The sequence below is a fragment of the Ranitomeya variabilis genome, chromosome 1 (assembly GCF_051348905.1).
Source record: "Ranitomeya variabilis isolate aRanVar5 chromosome 1, aRanVar5.hap1, whole genome shotgun sequence".
Classification (NCBI taxonomy): domain Eukaryota; kingdom Metazoa; phylum Chordata; class Amphibia; order Anura; family Dendrobatidae; genus Ranitomeya; species Ranitomeya variabilis.
Genome location: NC_135232.1, coordinates 14685155 through 14709238, shown reverse-complemented (window position 1 = coordinate 14709238; position 24084 = coordinate 14685155). Strand labels below are relative to the sequence as shown.

At 45.6% G+C, this 24084-nt stretch overlaps 2 protein-coding genes across 4 annotated transcripts in view; both read left to right on the top strand.

Annotated features, from left to right (window-relative positions):
- The window catches only part of LOC143793496 (uncharacterized), a 606170-nt gene that overhangs the window by 130601 nt on the left and 451485 nt on the right, over positions 1-24084 (top strand). Inside the window, exons 1-2 of one of the 3 annotated variants that reach the window (XM_077280516.1) lie at positions 18595-18683; positions 20706-20829. The exons of 1 other annotated variant lie outside the window; for it this stretch is intronic. In XM_077280516.1, coding sequence (XP_077136631.1) covers positions 20745-20829 — 85 coding nt within the window. In that variant the 5' untranslated portion in view covers positions 18595-18683; positions 20706-20744. Of the gene's footprint in view, positions 1-18594; positions 18684-20283; positions 20830-24084 lie in introns of those variants that run through there. One more of the 3 variants, XM_077280517.1, reaches the window with a different exon arrangement.
- On the top strand, positions 2901-5697 carry LOC143793578 (uncharacterized). Its single transcript, XM_077280650.1, has one exon. It carries the CDS (start codon positions 4512-4514, stop codon positions 5487-5489), a length of 978 nt encoding a protein of 325 aa, XP_077136765.1. The 5' UTR covers positions 2901-4511; the 3' UTR covers positions 5490-5697.

Genomic DNA, 24084 nt, shown 5'->3' with positions numbered 1-24084 from the left:
CGAATGGTGAAGTGATTAATAGCCGGTATGTATCACAGAGGTGGGTGGCCCTGTGATGGAAGCCTGGGTGTGTTTTGCTCAGCAGATCTACTGCTGAGGGTTTTACTATACATTGGGAGGGCTTCCAGGTGACTTGGAGAGATGGTTGGGTCCAGTCACCTACATACCCACCCAAAGGGGTGTGTCTGAACACCTAAGATGGTTGTGTGTTTGAGGACCTGCGGTGATGTCACGATCACCTGACTAGCCATGTGATAGGTACCTGGGTGTGGTTACAACTATGTAATAGAGGTGTGTTTGGCATATGTGAGTGAGTGTTTGGGAGTCTGCTAGTGTGGACAGACTTCCATGTGTCCTGGCTGGACACTACAGAGTGGTCTGTGTCTTGAGAGTGCTGGACATTGCACAGCCTGTGTACCTACAGGCCAGAGCAGAGCTCTGCTATAGACATTGATACTGTGTCGGCCTGATGTAAAGACTGTTTACCTTTTTGTTGCTGACTTGATGGTTTATGAAGCAAATAAACCCACATGGACGTTGAAAAGAATGTGCCTCCTGTTTCCTCCTACGCACCTGAGTGAGTACAATCCTTACAATACCTATATTAATATTGACAAATAACATTGAAATTGACTATTGTGTTTGATGCTGTCCCTTTATCTATGTCCTGGGGAGGACCTTATTTGGTCAGGTGTTTCTAGTGAGCCTTTCTGGTATTTTAAATGTTTTTATATTATGGTGTTTACATATGTCTTTTTTTTGTGTCCAGAGAAATAAAATTATTTTGTGAAGGTGATCCCTAGTTATATCCATACCCCATCCCTCCTGAGTCTCGCCGTATGACTAAGCAGTAATGTAAAGCTACATATGGGTTATTTCCACGTTCAGCAGAAATTGCGTGACAAATTTTGGTGCCCTTTTTTTACCCATTTCCCCTTATGAAAATGTAAAATTTGGGTCTATAACAACATTTTTGTTGCAAAAATGTAATTATTTTTTCTTCACAGCCCAATGGTATAAAGTTCTGTGAGGCACATGTGTCAATATGATCACTGCTCCCCTAGATTAATACATTGAGAGTTGTAGTTTGTAACATAGGGTCACATATGGGGTGATTCTGCTGTTCTGGCATCTAAGTGGCTCTGCCAGTGTGACAAGGCACCCTCAAACCATTGCAGCAAAATCTGAACTCCAATATGATGATTCTTCCCTTCTGAGGTTTGCATTCTGTCTCAAGAGTAGTTTTCCCCCACATATGCCATATCAGTATACTTAGGAGAAATTGCAAAACAAATTTTGGGGCCCACTTTCTCCTGCAATACTGATGAAAATGAAAAAAAAATTATAGTTAAAACAACATTTTTGTAGGAATTTTTTTTTTCCATTTTCACAATTTAACGTTATAAAATGATGTGAAGCACTTGTGGGTTCAAGGTGCTCACCACAATTCTAGATAAATTCCTTGAGTGTTCTAATTTGGAAAATGAGGTAACTTGTGGGGGGGTTTCCACTGTTTGGGCACTCCAAATGCGACATGGCATCTGCTAATGGTCCCAGCCAATTTTGTTCTCCAAAAGTCAAATGACGATCCTTCCCTTCTGAGCCATGCCATGCACCCAAACAGTAGTTTTCCCCATGTATGGGAGAAATTGCACAACATATTTTGGGATCAATTTTCTTCTGTTACCCTTGTGAAAATAAAAAATGGGTCTAAAGTAACATTTTTGTTAAAGTAAAATGTTAATTTTTTTCCTTCTACATTGCTTTAGGTTCTGCAAAGCATCCGAAGGGTTAATAAACTTATTGAATGTGATTTTAAGCAACTTGAGGGGTGCAGTTTTTAGACTCGTGGCACTTTTGAGTATATTCTGTCATACAGACCCCTCAAAGTCACTTCAAATGTGATGTGGTCTCTAAAATAAAAATGGTTTTGTAAACTTTGTGGTAATAATGAGAAATCACTGATCAACTTTTAACCCTTCCACCTTCCTAACCATTTAGTTATGTTTCAAATATTGTGTTAATGTAAAGTAGAAATATGGGAAATGTTATTTATTAACTACTAGATGGTGGCCCGATTCTAACGCATCGGGTATTCTAGAATATGCATGTCGACGTAGTATATTGCCCAGCCACGTAGTATATTGCCCAGTCACGTAGTATATTGCCCAGTCACGTAGTATATTGCCCAGCTATTGCCCAGCCACGTAGTATATTGCCCAGTCACGTAGTATATTGCCCAGTCGCGTAGTATATTGCCCAGCCACGTACGTAGTATATTGCCCAGCTACGTACGTAGTATAATGCCCAGCCACGTAGTATATTGCACAGCGACGGAGTATACAGCACAGAGCCACGTAGTATACAGAGTTAAAATAAAAAATAAACATATACTCACCCTCCGAAGGCCCGTTGAAGTCCTGGCCCTGTGTGCGGTGCACGCGTCAGCTTCCGGTCCCAGGGTTGGTATGAGCGCAGGACCTGCGATGACGTCGCGGTCACATGACCGTGACGTCATGGAAGGTCCTTCTCGCAGGGCCTGTGATCACGTCGCGGTCACATGACTTTGACGTCATGGAAGGTCCTTCTGGCATACCATCCTTGGGACCGGAACCTGCCGCTTGCATGGAGCGGTCACCGGAGCGTCGCGAGGAGAGGGAAAGGCGGCGGATGGTGAGTATAGCAGGTTTTTTTTTTATTATTATTTTTAACATGACATATTTTTACTATTGACGCTGCATAGGCAGCGTCAATAGTAAATAGTTGGGGGCACACAGGGTTAATAGCAGCGGTAACGGAGTGCGTTACTCCACGGCCCGTTACTGCTGCCATTAACCCTGTGTGAGCGGTGACTGGAGGGGAAGGGGATTATGGAGTGGGTGCCGGGCAGTGACTGCAGGGGAGTAGGGGAGGGACTAATCGGACTGTGCCCGTCGCTGATTGGTCGCGGCAGCCATGACAGGCAGCTGCCGAGACCAATCAGCGACGCGGGTTTTTTCCGTGACGGAAGTTGCAGACAGAAAGACGGAAGTACCCCTTAGACAATTATATATATAGATGTGTGACCTAACACTCTGATTTAAGGGCATAAAAATTAAAAGTTTTAAAATTGCAAAAGTTCCAAAATTTTCCCCAAAAGTCCATTTTTTTTCTCCACAAATAAACGCAAGTCATATTAAAGAAATGTTACAAGCATCGTGAAGTACAACATTGTTGGGAATTCTGCTCTTGGGTTCCCTGCGGTGGTTGCTGCTGGTAATGCAGTTGTCCATGGATTGTAATTCTGCTCAGGTGTCCCTGCTTATTGCTGGCTTGCTGGGTATTTAGGTTTGCAGGATCCATTAATCCTTGCCAGTTGTCCATTGTTCTTGGAGGATTCACATCTCTGTCTGGTTTCTCCTGCTCTGCTGCCCAAACCAGCAAAGATAAGTTCTGGCTTTTGTTTCTGCATTCCACATGCTGTGGGCCTTACAGTTCAGTGCTTTCCAATGTTTTTTTCTTGTCCAGCTTAGTCTGTGTAAGGATTTATTCAGCAAGCTGGAATCTCTGGAGATGCAGATATACCCTCCATATCTTTAGTTAGATGTGGAGTTTTTGTATTTTCTGTGGTGGATATTTTCTAGTGTTTTAATACTGACCGCATAGTATTCTGTCCTATCCTTGCTATTTAGCCAGAGTGGCCTCCTTTGCTAAATCCTGTTTTCAGTCTGCGTATGTTTTTTCCTCTCCTCTCACAGTCAATATTTGTGGGGGGCTGTCTATCCTTTGGGGATTTTCTCTGAGGCAAGATAGTTTTCCCTTTTCTATCTATAGGGGTATTTAGTCCTCCGGCTGTGTTGAGGTGTCTAGGATTGTTAGGTACATCCCACGGCTACTGCTAGTTGTGGTGTTAAGTTCAGGGTTTGCGGTCGGTACAGGTACCACCTTCTCCAGAGTACGTCTCATCCTGCTCCAAGGCCACCGGATCATAACACAACATGTCACGAAAAATCTGTCTCAAAATCAGTGGGATTCATTGAAGCGTTCCAGAGCTATAAACACATAAAGTGATAGTCTATAGAATTCTAAAATTTGACTGAGTCATGAAGGTGAAAACGGTATGAAGAGATTAAAGCCCTATTTTTAATTGTGTGGACACTTTCTACACTAAGGGCATGACGGGAAGCTTGAGAGATTGAAATGACACTGGTGGTACATTAAGGGTTAAATCCTGATGGCAGGTTCCCTTTAAGAATTGTTTAGGTGCTAATTTCCGCCACCCCAGACTTGTGCCATTTTTACCAATTTATAAGTGTTATTCTCTTTACCCGTCTTTGTGTTAATGTTATGGCATTTAGCTGTCTTCCTTATTATTTGTACTTTCACTGATGAGGGTCTTCATTGTGAGCTCCATAAAATAAATTTAAAAATCCCTTTGTGTTGTAGAAAAAAAATCACATGTAATCTCTTTCATCCTTATAGGAAATCCTTATGAGACTAACAGATTATCACCAAATTGTAAAAAAGAAGATATGAGGAAGCACTCTAATGGAGAAAACCTCATTACCCTTCATGGACCTCCTGGACTTCACAGTACTTCACTTTCTTATAATCCTCCTAATCATGGGGAACCCTCTCTTGAGCAATCTTGCATTGTTACCACAATTCCGGGTGATAAAGTGAATACAAGATTTCAGGGTGACAAGCAAATTACTAAAAGCTCAGATATTTTAACACAAAGAAAGCAAAAAGGAGAAAAGACATACTGCTGCTCAGAATGTGGGAAATGCTTTACAAATAAAACAAAATTTGTTATACATCAGAGAATTCACACAGGAGAAAAGCCATTTTCATGTTCAAACTGTGGGAAGGCCTTCACAGAAAAAGGAAGTCTTATTAAACATCAGCGAATTCACACAGGGGAGAAGCCATATTCATGTTCAGAATGTGGTAAATGCTTTACAGATAAAGGGAGTCTTATTATACATCAGAAAATTCACACTGGAGAAAAGCCATATTCATGTTCGGAATGTGGGAAGTCCTTCACAGATAAATCAAGTTTTACTAGGCATCAGAGAATTCATACAGGAGAGGCTCCATATTCATGTTCAGAATGCGGGAAATGCTTTACAGACAAAGGGAGTCTTATTGCACATCAGAGAATTCACACAGGCGAGAAGCCATATTCTTGTTCTGAATGTGGGAAATGCTTTACAGGTAAAGGGAGTGTTACTATACATCAGAAAATTCACACTGGAGAAAAGCCATTTTCATGTTCAGAATGTGTGAAGTCCTTCACAGATAAATCAAGTCTTACTAGACATCAGAGAATTCATACAGGAGAGACTCCATATTCATGTTCAGAATGTGGGAAATTGTTTCGTGATAAATCAAATCTTATTAAACATCAAAGAATTCACAGCGGGGTAAAACCTTTTTCGTGTTTACAATGTAGAAAATGCTTTACAGAGAAATCACAACTTGTTAAACATCAAAGAACTCACTATTGAGAGAATCTCATGTACTGTATTCTCGCCCATCCCTTGTAGATTGTGAGCCCTCGCGGGCAGGGTCCTCTCTCCTCCTGCACCAGTCGTGACTTGTATTGTTTAAGATTATTGTACTTTTTTTATTATGTATACCCCTCCTCACATGTAAAGCGCCATGGAATAAATGGCGCTATAATAATAAAAAATATAATCTGTATTCATGTTCACTCTGTTAGAAATGCTTTACAGATAAATCTGGTCTTGTGAGACACGAGTGAAGTCACACAGGAGAGAAGCCGTGTTCATGTCCAGAATGTTTGAAATCTTTTGTAAATAAATTAAATCTTGTTAGACATGAGAGAAGTCCTAAAGAGAAAAGATGGAGTATTGGTACTCACCGTAAAATCTTTCTTGGAGCCTTCATTGAGGGACACTGGTAACCACGGATGTATGCTGCTGTAACTAGGCAAAAAAAATTGGCACCTCCTCAGCAGTATACACACACCGACAGACACAAAGCTTGTCAGTTAGTGAAAAAGCAGTAGGGTGCTCAAAAAGAAAAAAATATTGTAGCACGGGGGAATAATTTATATTCATATAGAAATGCCCTAACTAGAAATTTTATTATTAAAAACCGAGGCGAACTCGACCGTGAAAACAAAAAAGGGTCCTCTATCACTATACAAAGAACATCTTTACCCGCCATAACTTAAAGACGCCTCAACGCGTTTCGCCCATGGCGGGTAAAGAGTTACCGTCAACACGACCAGAGATGAGTATTGTTTCTCACCTATTCCACTGATTATTATCCTTTTCATGCAGTACATGCCTGGCATTAGTACTGGTGGTACCTGCAGGAGACCTATACTGTCTTATTAATTATCAAGATTAAATATAAGAGGGGTCTCCTTAGTATCTGAGTTTTTGGTTCCCCTTGTGGGGTTAATAGGTGGAATATTCAACAAACGTTTTATTTGTGTATATCACTCTGGCTGGAATAGACGTGTTCATCAACGGAACGGTACTGCACCATTTATACCTGCCATGTGTTCATACTATGTTTTTATACTCACTGGGGACCTAGTTTTTCCCTAGCTTAGATGTTCTTTGTATAGTGATAGAGGACCCTTTAGCCTGTGGGTAGGGGTCTCACTAGTGGCTGCAGGTCACATTAGGGCGTGCAGGGTCAGCCATCGTTGAGCGGGGGCGCCACAACGTTTCCCCATAGGGCGCCAACCTCCGCAGTCAGGTAGGGGTCTATACATAGCCTCTTGCTAGGGTCTTCTAGTAATCCCCTTTTAGGTTAAGGGCATTTGGTTTTGGTTTTGAGCACCTTTTGTGTCTTTTTTTGTTTTCACTTTCGAGTCCGCCTCGGTTTTTAATAATAAAATTTCTAGTTAGGGCATTTCTATATGAATATGAAAAAGCAGTAGGGGAAGGAACCATAGAAAGCAAAACAATAAAAAAGTCCCAACCGAAGGCACATAGGCACAAACAGGGAGGGTGCTGTGTCCCCCAATGAAGGCTCCAACAAAGAGATTTCATGGTGAGTACCAAAAATCCATCTTTATCGCTTCATTGTGGGACACAGGTAAACATGGGACACCCTAAAGCAGTCCCAAGGGAGGGAATAAAATAACTTTGGAAAACTCTGGTCAGACAGTGGATGACCGCTTTCTGCACAACCTTTCTTCCAAAGCTGGCATCTGCCGAAGCATAAGTATGTAATCGGTAAAACCTTACAAAAGTGTGAAGGAAAGATCAGGTAGCTGCCTTACAAATTTGAGATGCAGAGGCCTGGTGACGAATGGCCCAGGAGGCCCCCACCATCCAGATGAAGTGTGCCTTTACCCCTGGATGGGGTGGTCTGCTATTAACTCGATGTGCCTCCAAGATAGCCGAACAAATCAGGCATGTGATTTTAGATTTTGAGGCCGGAAGACCCTTATGATGACTCTCATTAATAAGAAAGAGTAAGAGCGCCGCAAAGAAGCTGCCCTAGAGAGTTAGTCGAAGAGCTCTGACCAGATCCAACTTGTGGAGAGACCTTTCCAAGGGATTAACTGGGGAAGGGAAAAAAGGAATATAGAACGATAGCCACATTGATGTTTAAAGGGTTTTGAAAGGAACCGGTCTGAGGACTACTTTGTCCTGATGGATAACGAGAAAAGGAGAACAACAGGAAAGAGCAGCCAGTTCCGAATCTCGTCTGATATACGTGATAGCCACCAAGAAGGCAACTTTCTTGGAAAAAAGTTGTAATGTCCGGATGGACTAGAACGGAGAATGCTGAAGAGCATATAGGACCAAGATAAAGTCCCATGGATCTACAGGAGGCTGATAAGGTGGGGCCAGGTGAAGAAGGACCCTGAGGAAGGTCTTGACCTGGGGTTGAGATGCAAAATCCTTCCAAAACAGGATCGAGAGGGCAGAGACTTGACCCTTGCTAGTGCTGAGGTAAAGTTTGGAATCAAGACCAGACTAAAGAAAAGCCAGGATGGCTGGAAGTAAGAAAGACATGTGAGAGAACAGATTGTCTTAATATCAGCAAAACTAGGCCCTCCAAGTTCTATGATAAATGCGAGAAGATGGGGGCTTTCTTGCACTGATCATGGTCTGTATGACCTGAGGTGAAAACCCTGCTTTCCTTCAGAACAGTGGCCTCGGCGAATGAGAATTCTGGTGGAAGAGGGGACCCTGTGGAAGAAGATCCAGACAGTCTGGAAGTTTCCAGGGGTGTCTGCGGGCATGTTGCATACCAAGCATGTCTGGGCCAGTCTGGAGGCACCATAATTACAGGTACTCCCTCTGGCTTGATTTTCTTGACAACCCTCAGAATTAAGGGAAGAGGCGGTAAGAGATTTAGAAGGCGAAAGAAAGACCAAAAAGGGACCAGGGCATCCTGACCAATTGCAAGAGGATCCTGTGACCTGGATATGAAGTGGGACACTTTGGTGTTCATCCGAGATGCAATCAAATCTACATCGGGGTGCCCCATTTCTGACACATCGGGGTGAACACTGTGGTGTTGATTGACCACTCGCATGAGTCAAGACCCTATGTGAAAGAAGAGAAAAAAAAGACTAGACTAATAAGGGTGTGCACATCCACATGGTAAAATGTAAGAAAAAACTTTTATTGCACCTCAAGACAAAACAGCATTTAGAAACATGTAAAACACATATAGCATGACCAATAAACCACCCCCCCCAAAGAACTAGGCCAATTAGTCATAGTGGAATGGATGAGATCATCAATGCTTATATTTATAAAGAGCTCAATAATGGCCCATCTGCACCATCAAATAGGTCTAATCAGTAGGCACAAACAAATATTAGTGGCAAGCCATACAATATCCCAAAAATGTGACCACTAAAGTGTGTATATTGAATATAGTACACCTTACATAGCATATATGCACGCGATTGCTATCACAAATATGGCACATTGGGAAAACATAATAATGCATCCCAACCCCCAGATCACTGGTGTGTTATGCTAAAAGGTATGGAAATAAATTCCCACAATATGAAACACCAAGGTAGGAATGAGGGAGGACAAGGAGAGTCAAGACCCTGCTGACTAAGAAAGTCAGCTGCCCAGTTTTCTCGCAGAATGTGAACAGCTGAGATTGCTGTTACATGATTTTCTGCCCCACCTAGGATACTGGAGACCTCCAGAATAGATCTGCTGCATGTTCCACCCTAGTGGTTTAAGTATGCCACGGCCATGGCGTCTGACTGAATGCAAACTGGATGTCCTGCGAGGAGGTCCTGCCAGTGCAGGAGGGAGAGGTAGATAGCCATGATCTATAGTAGGTTTATTGGTAGGGTAATTTCCCGAGGGCTCCAGCTTCTCTTAAGCTGTGTAATGCAGAAAAACTGCTCAGCCGAGAAGACTTGCGAAGGTTATGATGACCATGCAATGGAGCAAGAGAAAGGATCTCCCGAGATGAACAGATGAGTGAAGTCTACCATGTTAATGACTGATGTACATGAGTAAGAAGAATAATGGGATGGTGCAAGGAGAACACCTTCTTGTCCCATGCTGACAAGAGGGCTAGCTGAAGTGGAACGACGTGTAAGTGTCAAAGAGCACATCCTCCATGGCCACAATCATCTTCTCCAGCACACTCATGCAGAGGCGAAGGGGGTGAGATTATGGCCATTTCAGAGAATGGATTCCGAGGTGGATAGATGATCTTCTCTTCCAGGAGAATAACTTTGACACGGGCAATGTCGAATAACATCCCCACCTGGCACTCCTCCCAAGGTGGGTGACCATCGTCTTCTCTTCCGAGACGCATGGATGTCGGTAGTCGACGACACCCGGATCAGAGAAATAGTGACTCACGGCCACAAATTAAAGTTCTCATCTCTCCCTGGGATCAGTTTCTTCATGTCTTGTATGCCAAGACTTTCAGCTCAGGTCCCAGGTTTCTTCCAAGCAATTCCCTCTCTCCTTCAAGCAGGAGTCATTGTCCCCATTCTTTCCCAAGAACTTTTTTTTTCGGTTTCTATTCCAATCTTTTTGTTGTCCCAAAGAAGGACAGCTGTCTCCGTCCAATCCTGATAACAAAAGACTGACTGTCACATCCAAACATAAATTAGGTCTGAACAGGTGCTTATACCTAGAGTCACTAACTCATATCCATTTAAACAAAAAGCAGCACACTGTAACGCTAAACCATGAAATGTGAAAACTGAATTGCAATACTGCACCAGAATTATGAAAAATTTAGAATGCTTAGCGCATAAGTTGGCGAATTTATGTGTACCCGGCAGCCACGATAAGGCGATTCTCGCTGCCAGAACCTAATGCTAATCCGCTCTTGGACTGAAATCTAAATCTCTATGGGAACCTAATGTTTGTGCTCTCTTAGACTGAAGTCTATATCTCTATGGAGGGGTAGGATCCTGCTGCAATTAAAAACGCCTCCACTACTTCCAAATGGAGTCCCTCCACTCGGTAATCGCTTAGATGGAACCAGAGGGGTCTCTGCTTGGTTGGCATTCAGGACGCGGATCTCAAAATTCTGATTTGTGCTCTGCATCAGAGATTTCTCATATATGCGGTTCATGGAAGTCATTATCAGTTCACAGCCCTGCCTTTCAGACTTGTTTCTGCACCCAGGGGAATTGTCATCATCACTTACCTGGACAACCTCTTAGTCAAGAATACATCCTTCTGAGACTGCTGTCAGAGTCTTCAGATTACCCTGGACACTCTGGCTCGGCTCAGATGGATAGCCAACAAGCCAAAGTCATCCCTGATTCCAGCACAACAAATTATTTTCCTGGGGATGACCCATCATCTGAAAAGAATCTAGTGGATCGGGACCCTGAGGACTTTGAGGGCCAACCCCTGGGACGTCATTTAGGGCTTAAACTATGGCTTACGCATCTCCCATTGGGTGGGCGGTCTTGCTGGGAGAAGGTCCCTGTATAGGGAAAGTGTTGAAAGGGACAAAATTGAAGAGACCTGTTATGATCCAGTGACTTTGGAGCAGCATGAAACTTTCTCTGAAGTAGGTGGAAACTGTACTGACCGCAAACCCTGAACTAACACAGCAACTAGAAGTAGCCGTGGGGTGTGCCTAACAAACCCTAGACACCTCGACACAGCCGGAGGACTAAATACCCCTATAGATGGAAATAGGAATACTAACTTGCCTCAGAGCAGAATCCCAAAGGATAGGCAGCCCCCCACGAATATTGACTGTGAGTAGGAGAGGAAAGACACACATCAGGCAGAAAACAGATTTCAGCAAAAGAGGCCACTCTAGCTAAACAGTGAAAGATAGGACAGAATACGAAGCGGTCAGTATTAAAATCCTTCCAAAAATATCCACAGCAGATAATACAAAAAATTCCACAATCTAACTAAAGACATAGAATGTATATCTGCAACTCCTGAGAATCCAGCAAGACTGAGAAAATACTGATACAATCTAAGCTGGACAAAAAAACAATGAACAGCACTGAATTATTAAGCACACAGCATGTGTGCCACAAAAACAAGACCAGACACTTATCTTTGCAGACTTGGCAGCAAGGCAGAAGGAACCAAGCAAGGACAACACCTCCCAAAACCATGGACAACTGGCAAGGACCAATGAATCCTGCACGCCTAAACACCCCAGTCAGAACTGCAATCAGCAGATACACCCGACCAGGACTGCAATCCAGGGACAACTGCATTACCACCTACAACCACCGGAGGGAGCCCAAAAGCAGAATTCACAACAGTCATCATTATACAGTATGGAGCATCATGTGGGGCTATTATACAGTATGGAGCATCATGTGCAGTCATTATACAGTATGGAGCATTATGTGTGGCCATTATACAGTATGGAGCATCATGTGCAGTCATTATACAGTATGGAGCATCATGTGCAGTCATTATACAGTATGGAGCATCATGTGTGGTCATTATACAGTATGGAGCAACATGTGTCGTCATTATACAGTATGGAGCATCATGTGGGGCTATTATACAGTATGGAGCATCATGTGCAGTCATTATACAGTATGGAGCATTGTGGGGCCATTATACAGTATGGAGCATCATGTGTGGCCATTATACAGTAGGGAGCATCATGTGTGGTCATTATACAGTATGGAGCATCATGTGGGGCCATTATACAGTATGGAGCAACATGTGTCGTCATTATACAGTATGGAGCATCATGTGGGGCTATTATACAGTATGGAGCATCATGTGCAGTCATTATACAGTATGGAGCATTGTGGGGCCATTATACAGTATGGAGCATCATGTGTGGCCATTATACAGTATGGAGCAACATGTGTGGTCATTATACAGTATGGAGCATCATCTGGGGCTATTATACAGTATGGAGCATTGTGGGGCCATTATACAGTATGGAGCATCATGTGGGGCCATTATACAGTATGGAGCATCATGTGTGGCCATTATACAGTATGGAGCACTGTGTGGCCATATTTTTTTGTTTATAATTATTCTTGATGAAACAGTGTGATCAGCAGTGCTAAATGGGTGTGGTTGGGACGTGGATATGGGTGTGACTAGTTATGAATGGGTGTGGTCAGAGGCGTGGCCTAAAATCTGCGGCGCGCGTTGCGCGCCAGACTTTATCCCTCTTTCCCATCTTCAAAAGTTGGGAGGTATGGGTTTATTATTATGAGACATAAACCAACACGGGGTAAAATAAACTTGGCCTTTCCAGCTGAAATAGGCAAACACGCTGCACACACAGTCCACACTTATGCAGCTGACACCCCGCTCTGGAGCAATGCAGGTTCAGTCTTTCTACAACTGCTGGAGACTCCTCTCTCCAGTCTTGCTGGAAACCAGACTACCTGTACAGCTTATTTATTGAAATCTCAAACCATGTGACTCTTTCCATCATGTGACTGACCACATGGTCATGACATCACACAGGTCCTGGCAGCTCTGCAGGTGAAGAAAAAGTAGACTTCCTCCCACCCTCTCTATGAAGGTCCACGTGAAACCAGCCCATTAAGCAAATTTAACTTAACCTTCACAACACAGTGTGCTGGGGGAAAAATGCCCTGTTTCATGTTACTTATTATTATTATTTATTATTATAGTACCATTTATTCCATGGCGCTTTACATGTGAGGAGGGGTATACATAATAAAAACAAGTACAATAATCTTGAACAATACAAGTCATAACTGGTACAGGAGGAGAGAGGACCCTGCCCGTAGGCCTCACAATCTACAAGGGATGGGTGAGGATACAGTAGGTGAGGATAGAGCTGGTCGTGCAGTGGTTTGGTCGATCGGTGGTTACTGCAGGTTGTAGGCTTGCCAGAAGAGGTGGGTCTTCAGGTTCTTTTTGAAGGTTTCGATGGTAGGCGAGAGTCTGATGTGTTGTGGTAGAGGGTTCCAGAGTAGGGGTGATACGCGAGAGAAATCTTGTATGCGATTGTGGGAAGAGGAGATAAGAGGGGAGTAGAGGAGATCTTGTGAGGATCGGAGGTTGCGTGTAGGTAAGTACCGGGAGACGAGGTCACAGATGTATGGAGGACATAGGTTGTGGATGGCTTTGTATGTCATGGTTGGGGTTTTGTACTGGAGTCTCTGTGTAATGAGGAGCCAGTAAAGGGATTGACAGAGGGGAGAGGCCGGAGAATAGCGGGGGGACAGGTGGATTAGTCGGGCAGCAGAGTTTAGAATAGATTGGAGGGGTGCGAGAGTGTTAGAGGGGAGGCCACAGAGCAAGAGGTTAAAGTAGTCACGGCGAGAGATGATGAGGGCATGGACTAGGGTTTTTGCAGATTCTTGGTTGAGGAATGAACGGATTCGTGAAATATTTTTGAGTTGAAGTTGACAGGAAGTGGAACGGGCTTGGATATGTGGTTTGAAGGAGAGATCAGCGTCAAGGATTACCCCGAGGCAGCGAGCTTGTGGGACTGGGGAGAGTGGGCAGCCATTTACTGTAATGGTTAGGTTCGTTGGGGGGGTTGCGTGAATTCTGTTTTGTCCATGTTAAGTTTCAGAAATCTAGATTACATTAAAAGTGACTTTGTCACACCCTCAATAAAAGGCTGAGTCACCAGTTCCCTTCAAGTGACATAGTAAATTAAAGGGAACTTGTCACCCCAAAATGGAAGGTGAGCTAAGCCCACCGGCATCAGGGGCTTATCTACAGCATTCTGTAATGCTGTAGATAAGCCCCCAATGTATCCTGAAAGATGAGGAAAAGAGGTTACATTATACTCACCCAGGGGCGGTCCCGGTACGATGGGCGTCGCGATTCGGTCCGGGGCCTCCCATCTTCTTACGATGTTGTCCTCTTCTTGTCCGTACTTTGTATCCCTGTTGAGGGCAGAGCAAAATACTGCACCTGCGCACTGCAGTACTTTGCTCTGCCCTCAACAGAGACATAATGTATGCCAGAGCCGCAGCATGAAGACAAGAAGAGGACGTCATCGTAAGAAGATGGGAGGCGCCGGACCGCGACGCCCATCGGACCGGAACAGAACTGGGACCACCCCTGGGGGAGTATAATCTGACCCCTTTTTCTCATTTTTCAGGATACATCAGGGGCTTATGTATAGCAGGCGTGTCAAACACGCGTCCCGAGGGCCGCATGCGGCCCTTCACAGGCATATCTGCGGCCCTCACAAAAGTCTCAAACTTTGTCTCTAAACACAAAGTTTGAGACTTTTGTGCGAGCCGCGGATGCTCAAAACTTCACGATCAGCACTTCCGGCTCTTCATTCATTGGCCCATATCCCTGCATATGACCTGCTTACGTGATCAGCAGCCGACCAACTAGCTCCGTGTCAATCCATGACGCGTGTACTTTGGTCGGCTGCTGATCACGTAAGCAGGTCATATGCAGGGACATGGGCCAATGAATGACGACCCGGAAGTGCTGATCGTGAGTTTTGTACATCTGCGGCTCGCGTGGCTGCTGATCACCTAAGTCAGTTTTGTTGTGAGCGGAGGAAGAGTCGTGGCTTAGAGTGACTGGGATACTGTGACCGTGCTGAGGAAGAAGGGACCCACTGCCGCACAGGCAAAGTCCAAGCCAGTGAGTGGCCCTCCTGTATGTAACCATTAAAAACTAAAGAGAGGGGTGAGCACTCAGATTATAAATAATTGTGATGCAAATGGAGAGCTGTTACTCTATGAACTGGTGGAACACCATCTGTATGTAACCTGCCATTGGTGCTGTTAGCGTAGCTACTGGGGGGGCAGAGGGGGCCATCGCCCCGGGCCCTGTCACATGAAGGGGCCCACTGGGAGCCAGGGCAGAACACCGCATAGGAGCAGAGCAGTATAATGTCTGATCCCGTCTGACGGAGACTCTGCACGCTGCTAGCACAGTGGCCGGCTGCAGTCTCCCCCCTGCAGTGAATGGTTTCGCCCCTCTGACCTGATCATGAAGCTTTTCCCGGCTGCAGCTTTCTTCACTCTGTGCACGCTGGGATTGGCTCAGGCACGCTGGGTCCTAGTGCCCACCTGCATTACACTACACTTCCTGGTCCTGCAGTGCAAACTATATCAGTAAGTGCCGGGGATGGAACTTATTAGGTTTATCAACCCTTCATGACCGTGGGATTTTTCATTTTTTCGTTTTTCGCTCCTTCCCAGAGCTATAACTTCTTTATTTTTCCGTCAATTTGGCCATGTGAGGGCTTATTTTTTGCGGGACAAGTTGTACTTTTGAACGACATCATTGGTTTTTTCTATGTCTTGTACTAGAAAACAGGAAAAAAATTCCAAGTGCGGTGAAATTGCAAAAAAAGTGCAATCCCACACTTGTTTTTTGTTTGGCTTTTTTGCTAGGTTCACTAAATGCTAAAACTGACCTGCCATTATGATTCTCCAGGTCAGTACGAGTTCGTAGACACCTAGCATGACTAGGTTATTTTTCACCAAACTTTGCAAAAAAAAAAAATTGCGCCATTTTCCAATACTCGTAGCGTCTACATTTTTCGTGATCTGGGGTCAGGTGAGGGCTTATTTTTTGCGTGCCGAGCTGACGTTTTTAATGATAGCATTTTGGTGCAGATACGTTCTTTTGATCGCCCGCTATTGCATTTTAATGCAATATCGCGGGGACAAAAAAAACGTAATTCTGGCGTTTCGATTTTTTTCTCATTACGCCATTTAGCGATCAGGTTAATGCTTTTTTTTTATTGATAGATCGGGCGATTCTGAACGCGGCGATACCAAATATGTATAGGTTTGATTTGTTTGTTATTGATTTATTTTGATTGGGGCGAAAGGGGGGTGATTTAAACTTTTATGTTTTTTTTTATTTTTTTTACTTTTATTTTTTACTTTTGCCATGCTTCTATAGCCTCCATGGGAGGCTAGAAGCAGGCACAACCCGATCGGCTCTGCTATGCAGCAGCGATCATAAGATCGCTGCTATACAGAAGAACTGCAGGTGTGCTGTGAGCGCCGACCACAGGGGGGCGCTCACAGCCACCGGCGATCAGTAACCATAGAGGTCTCAAGGACCTCTATGGTTACCTTCCTGACACATCGCCGACCCCCGATCATGTGACGGGGGTCGGCGATGATGTCATTTCCGGCCGCCCGGCCGGATGCGGTAGTTAAATGCCGCTGTCTGCGTTTGACAGCGGCATTTAACTAGTTAATAGCCGCGGGCAGATCGCGATTCTTCCCGCGCCTATTGCGGGCACATGTCAGCTGTTCAAAACAGCTGAGATGTCCCGGCTTTGATGAGGGCTCACCGCGGAGCCCTGCATTAAAGCGGGGGAGCCGACATCGGACGGTATAGTACGTCCGATGTCGGTAAGGGGTTAAATTCAGGTATGTCACTGAGACCGTTGGGGTATTGTGGGGGCTGAAAGTGAGTGACGGGGGACAGGGTACTGAGGGGTGAATGTGAGACCATTTGGTGGTTGTGAGGGCAGAAGGTGGGTGAGGTGGGACAGGGCACTGAGTGGGTGGATGTGAGCTGATGGGGGTATTGGGACTGAAGTGGGGGAGGGGGGACAGGTCACTGGGGGCTGAATATTATAATGTTTAGTTATGATATTATATGTGCTCCATCACATAATATTTGCTGTCTGGGGAGGCTGCAGATGGGGGGCTTTTGATACGTACCACCTGGGTCTTTTATGAGTATTAGTATAAGGAGCGCCCATACAGTAACCAAGAGCTGCCTCACATTTACAGCACCACTCCAGCATTATTTTTTATTTCACTGCTGGAGTGGTGCTGACAATCCCCGTCCCCTGCCCCCTGTCTGATACTCACCTTCTGGCGTCTTCATCTGTTTTAGTCTCCGCTCGGCTCCGTCTCCTGCAGTTTGTGGCCGGTCCGAGGCTCCAGTGTTCCATGGAGCAGCGCAGAGGTCACTAATCAATGTGAGTCTGTGGGAGCCTCGTTCTGGCCTCTCTCTCACTGTCAGGCTGTGTGCACACGGTGCGGATTAGCCGCTGCGGATTCACAGCAGTTTTCCGTCTGGTTTACTACAAGACCTGGCTTTTGCTGTGGGTATAACTGCACATTTAACTGATCTTAATCTGAAATTACAAGGTAAAAACAAACTCCTCACTAATCTGTATGATGATATCAAGTGCTTCCTTGCAAAACCAAGCTTATGGAAGTCGCAGTTGTCAAGTGAAAATGTAGTTCATTTTCCTACGTGCAAAGAGTTAAAAAACACAGCTAATACTGAGCCTGTACTTATCTTTGCTAAGTATGACAGTCATCTGAAGCTAGTGTCAAAGGAATTCCAGGAAAGATTTTGTGATTTCTCATCTTTTGAACATCAGTTTGCATTATTCTCAGCACCATTCACCTTTGATGTTGCACAGGCAGAAGAAAGCCGCAGATGGAACTTATAGAACTACAATGTGATTCTACACTCAGAGCAAAGTATCTTGAAGTGGGAATACCTGGTTTCTTTTCATACCTTCCTGAAAAGTTTAACAACTTTAAAAAGTTTGCCACAAAGATTATGGCAATGTTTGGTTCAACCAATGTTTGCGAACAGTTATTTTCTTCTCAGAGAACAAGGCTGACTGATCACCACTTACCATCTTTGATCAAAGTAGGCACTGCGTTGTCATTTCAGCCTGATATACCAACAATTGTTAGCACAAAGAGGAGTCAAGCCTCAGGACAAAACACTAATGATTGAAAAAAATGAGAGCAAATAAATGTTTAGTTTTTAATTGCTGTATTTTTGTTAAATATATTAGTTGCTGTTACATATTACTACTTCATATCTTGTTTTCATGACTGCTGTTAAAATACGTGTGTGACATTAGCTGCTGTGTGCGGCCCTCGCAACAACCTCTTGTTACTCATGTGGCCCTTGGGGTACCCTGAGATTGACATGCCTGATCTATAGCATTACAGAATGCTGTAGATAAGCCCCTGATGCCGGTGGGTTTAGCTCACCTTCGATTTTGGGGGTGACAGGTTCCCTTTAAGTTCACATTCATTCTCAGCATTAGTACAGCGTTGCAGTACAGAGGACGTCCATACAGACAGTACTGTGTGCACAGACATCATGAATTCTCAGCCGTCTACACTGGAGCTGACGGAATCAGGAGTTCTTCATCATTTCTCTCCTGAGCCCCGCCCCCTGATCACATGACGGTGACGTCACCACAGGGCCTTCAGCTCTCAGTGCAGCAGCTCCGTCCTGGTTGTGTGCAGCTCGTGTTCTCTGGTGTCAGCCAGCAGCAGATTTCCCGCCATTCCGGTGAGATTACAGGAGGGTTTGGTGGAGTTTTGGTGCTTGTGGTAAATCTGTGAGAGGAGAGTGTGGGGTGAGATCAGAGCTGTTCCTGTGGAGGCTCCTGCTCCATGTGACTGCGGCTCCTCAGTGTTGGGGACGGGCAGCATTGTATGGGGGATGTGCAGCGTCTGCTCCTCATCTCACGGGACATTATACAGGACGGCACTGGAGGATTCTGGGTGATGACCAGAGAGGTGACTGCTGGGACATTATACAGCACTGGAGGATTCTGGGTGATGAGCGGAGAGGTGACTGCTGGGACATTATACAGGACTGGAGGATTCTGGGTGATGAGCGGACAGGTGACTGCTGGGACATTATACAGCACTGGAGGATTCTGGGTGATGAGCAGAGAGGTGACTGCTGGGACATTATACAGCACTGGAGGATTCTGGGTGATGAGCGGAGAGGTGACTGCTGGGACATTATACAGCACTGGAGGATTCTGGGTGATGTCCGAAGAGGTGACTGTTGGGACATTATACAGCACTGGAGGATTCTGGGTGATGAGCGGAGAGGTGACTGCTGGGACATTATACAGCACTGGAGGATTCTGGGTGATGTCCGAAGAGGTGACTATTGGGACATTATACAGCACTGGAGGATTCTGGGTGATGAGCGGAGAGGTGACTGCTGGGACATTATACAGCACTGGAGGATTCTGGGTGATGAGCAGAGAGGTGACTGCTGGGACATTATACAGCACTGGAGGATTCTGGGTGATGTGCGGAGAGGTGACTGCTGGGACATTATACAGCACTGGAGGATTCTGGGTGATGAGCGGAGAGGTGACTGCTGGGACATTATACAGCACTGGAGGATTCTGGGTGATGTCCGGAGAGGTGACTGCTGGGACATTATACAGCACTGGAGGATTCTGGGTGATGAGCAGAGAGGTGACTGCTGGGACATTATACAGCACTGGAGGATTCTGGGTGATGAGCAGAGAGGTGACTGCTGGGACATTATACAGCACTGGAGGATTCTGGGTGATGAGCGGAGAGGTGACTGCTGGGACATTATACAGCACTGGAGGATTCTGGGTGATGAGCGGAGAGGTGACTGCTGGGACATTATACAGCACTGGAGGATTCTGGGTGATGAGCAGAGAGGTGACTGCTGGGACATTATACAGCACTGGAGGATTCTGGGTGATGAGCGGAGAGGTGACTGCTGGGACATTATACAGCACTGGAGGATTCTGGGTGATGAGTGGAGAGGTGACTGCTGGGACATTATACAGCACTGGAGGATTCTGGGTGATGAGCGGAGAGGTGACTGCTGGGACATTATACAGCACTGGAGGATTCTGGGTGATGAGTGGAGAGGTGACTGCTGGGACATTATACAGCACTGGAGGATTCTGGGTGATGAGTGGAGAGGTGACTGCTGGGACATTATACAGCACTGGAGGATTCTGGGTGATGAGCAGAGAGGTGACTGCTGGGACATTATACAGCACTGGAGGATTCTGGGTGATGAGCGGAGAGGTGACTGCTGGGACATTATACAGCACTGGAGGATTCTGGGTGATGAGTGGAGAGGTGACTGCTGGGACATTATACAGCACTGGAGGATTCTGGGTGATGAGCGGAGAGGTGACTGCTGGGACATTATACAGCACTGGAGGATTCTGGGTGATGAGCAGAGAGGTGACTGCTGGGACATTATACAGCACTGGAGGATTCTGGGTGATGAGCGGAGAGGTGACTGCTTGGACATTATACAGCACTGGAGGATTCTGGGTGATGAGTGGAGAGGTGACTGCTGGGACATTATACAGCACTGGAGGATTCTGGGTGATGAGCGGAGAGGTGACTGCTGGGACATTATACAGCACTGGAGGATTCTGGGTGATGAGCAGAGAGGTGACTGCTGGGACATTATACAGCACTGGAGGATTCTGGGTGATGAGCGGAGAGGTGACTGCTTGGACATTATACAGCACTGGAGGATTCTGGGTGATGACGGTGTGGTTGTTGTCAGGTTCCTATAAGGTGTCAGGACGTCGCTGTCTATCTCTCCATGGAGGAGTGGGAGTATCTAGAAGGACACCAGGATCGGTACCAGGACGTGATGATGGAGGAGCTCCGGCCTCTTACACCACGAGGTGAGAAGCGAGGCTCCTTGTTGGCTCCGGTGGATGTGATGATGTCTCTCCGGCGTCGTCCTATAATAGATGAGTTTTCTCCAGACTTGCTCTGGTTTTCTCTACGTTTTCTCCGTCTGACAACAGCTTTCATTTCCCTGATTATTTCCTTCTGATCTGTGAGTCGCGGTTTCTCCGCTGTCGTCACGTCTTCATCAGTCTTGAGTCTTCGTCCTCGGCGGCTTCTTTCAGAATCTTTCTCCTTCCTTAGAGCATCGGTCACATTTTCTCTGCAGATGTCCCATCCTTCTGTCCATTCTCTCCTGTGAGTTCTTTCGGTCCCAAAGTCTGTTGTGGATTGTTACTCAGCAGAGTCGGGGTTAATTTACTGATCATTTTCCCCCTAATCCGCTGTCGCTCGTCCGTCCCTCAGAATCGGTGCAGGCTCAATGTCGTCATCAGTCGTGGTCGGTGTCCGGCTCCTCCCTCTTGGCTGACACTTGTGTCTCCTTCCTTGGTCTTCTCTTTCATTCTCTCTCTTTTTCTTTGTGACAAATCACTTTCTCCGTTCTGCGCACAAATTCCTGGATAAATATAGGCACCGGACCGTCCCTCAGACCTCCAAACACGAGTCGCTGTCCTGACATAAAGATGGGACGTGGTGGAGCCGATCACCCGTCAGTCTGACATGGAGGCTTTCCAGCCGTTCTCCGGCCTCTGCGTCTGTTCACCACTCGCTCTGCAGGCGGAGAAGCACAGAACTCTCCGTATTGGAAGAGAAGGTCGGATCACTGCACACTGCTCTCTTTAAGGCCGGCGTCACACTGGCGTGTTTTACGGACGTATGAGAGGCGCAGAAAATACGGATTGCATACGGTACCATGATTCTCTATGGCCCTGCTCTTATCTGCCGTATTTTACTGATCAGTATTATACGGTCTTGTACGGCCGTAGAAAATCGCAGCATGCTGCGTTTGTCAGCGTATTGCACAAAAAATCCGCCAATGAAAGTCTATGGGGGCGAGAAAATTACGGATTACTTGCGAGAAATACGCAGCAGTGTTCTCTAGAAAAGTCGGCAATTCAGTGCGGTGTACAGTAAAATCACACTGACAGAATAGAATAGGTAGAATAAATGTGTAATTGACGCCTCTCCATTATTAACCTGACTTAATGTCACCTTACAATAGCAAGGTGACATTAACCATTCATTACCCCATATCCCAACGCTACACGGGAGTGGGAAGAGAGGGGCTAAGTGCCAGAATAGGCGCATCTTACAGATGTGCCTTTTCTGGGGTGGCTGGGGCAGATGTTTTTAGCCAGGGGGGGTCCTATAACCATGGACCCTCTCTAGGCTATTAATATCTGCCCCTAGTCACTGGCTTTCCCACTCTGGTGGGGAAAATTGCGCGAGAGCCCAATCCAATTTTTTCTGGGATTTAACCCTTTACTTTAATAGCTAGAGCTTCAAAATTTTACACACAGACACGCTGAATTAAATAAATAAAATATATATATATATGTGTGTGTGTGTGTGTATATAATATATATATATATATATATATACATATAGATATATAAGGGAACAGCACAAAATCTCTACTTATCTTTGGGTGCAGAGCCCAAGACAACCTGTCCACTGGTTGCTTTTAGTCCATATACTTCACAAAAAAACAGGCAGCACTCCAAATATGGAGTGCTGCCTGTTTTTTTGTGAAGTGTGTGTGTGTGTGTGTATATATATATATATATATATATATATATATATAAATATATATATATATATATATATATATATATATATATATATATATATATATATATATATATATATATTGTGAGGCTGTGGCCTCTGATGCAGCTAGGGGGCGCTGTTTGTTCTCCCCAGAATGTGCATGCAGACGGATGAAGTCCATAGGTGTGCATGAGAGTCATGGATTTCCGGTCCGGGTTTTCCAGGTGGCTGAAGACCACAGGTTTGTGTGTGTTTAAAAGCCCTGCAGTAAGGGGTATGGGCGTGTCAGGCCGTGTCTGGTGTCTGGCCAGGTCAGGCCAGGTGTGTGAGGTGCACGTCAGTGTCAGTCTGGTGTGTGCTGGTCTGCAGAGTGCATGGAGGCCAGCAGAGCCAACAACCAGGGCAGCTGAATAGCCTGGCACCTGCAGCGTACACAGAGATGCAAGTCGTCCATGGTACTGGTCTCGGAGGTGGACAGTCCTGTGCCCGGAGGTGGTTGTCCTGTGCCCGTACGAGTCGGATGTGGACAGACCTGTGCCCGGAGGTGGATGTTCTGTGCCCAGAGGTGGATGTCCTTTGCCCGAAAGAGGACTAGCATGTGCAACGATTGCAAACAGGTGGATATGGTGCCCGGCTGCTATCCGGAGGATATCCTGAACTGTGTACGACTGTGTGAGTAAAGAGTCTGTAAGAGACTGTCTTATTTGTACCCGGCTGCACTCCAGAGGATAAAGAATGCTGTTGTGAACTCTATTTCTGGGCTCCCTCTTGTGGTCACAAGTGGTACTGTGTGAGTGCTGTCTTTCTGCAGGTTTGTGGCTGGCATCAGCTGTCTCGTTATATGTGGGTTGGTTTCCTATTTAGCTCACTGGAACTCTCAGTTCAATGCCTGCTGTCAATGTATTCAGTGCTATTCTGATTCCTTCTGACTACCTTGCTCCCAGTCTCTTCAAGAGAAGCTAAGTTTCCGTTTGTGCATTTTTTGATCATCAGTGTTCTATATGTTTCTTGTCCAGCTTGCTAATATGTGATTCCTTGCTTGCTGGTAGCTCTAGGGGGCTGAGTTTCTCCCCCCACACCGTTAGTTGGTGTGGGGATTCTTGAATTCTCAGCGTGGATATTTTGTAGGGTTTTCTATATCTTTGGGGTTATTTCTCTTGAGGCAAGTGAGGTCTTGCTTTCTCTTTAGAGGTAGTTAGTTCCTCAGGCTGCGTCGAGACGTCCAGGATTTTAGGCACGTTCACCGGCTACCTTTAGTGTGTTTGGTTAGGATCAGGTTTGCGGTCAGTCCAGTTACCACCTCCCTAGAGCTTGTTCTATGCTTAGTAACTTAGTTAGTAGTTCTGTGATCCCCAGCCACTGGGATCATAACAGTACAGCAGGCCTAAAAGTGTTTAATGCTTCGCAGAAGTGGGATAAAAGAAGTCCTGAGTACAATTTTTTTTTCTCTTCCTTTGCTGCAGTCTGTCCAGCTTCTCTCATCCCCTTAATCTCTGGGTGGTTCTGAGCTCAGCTGCAGACATGGATATTCAGAGTCT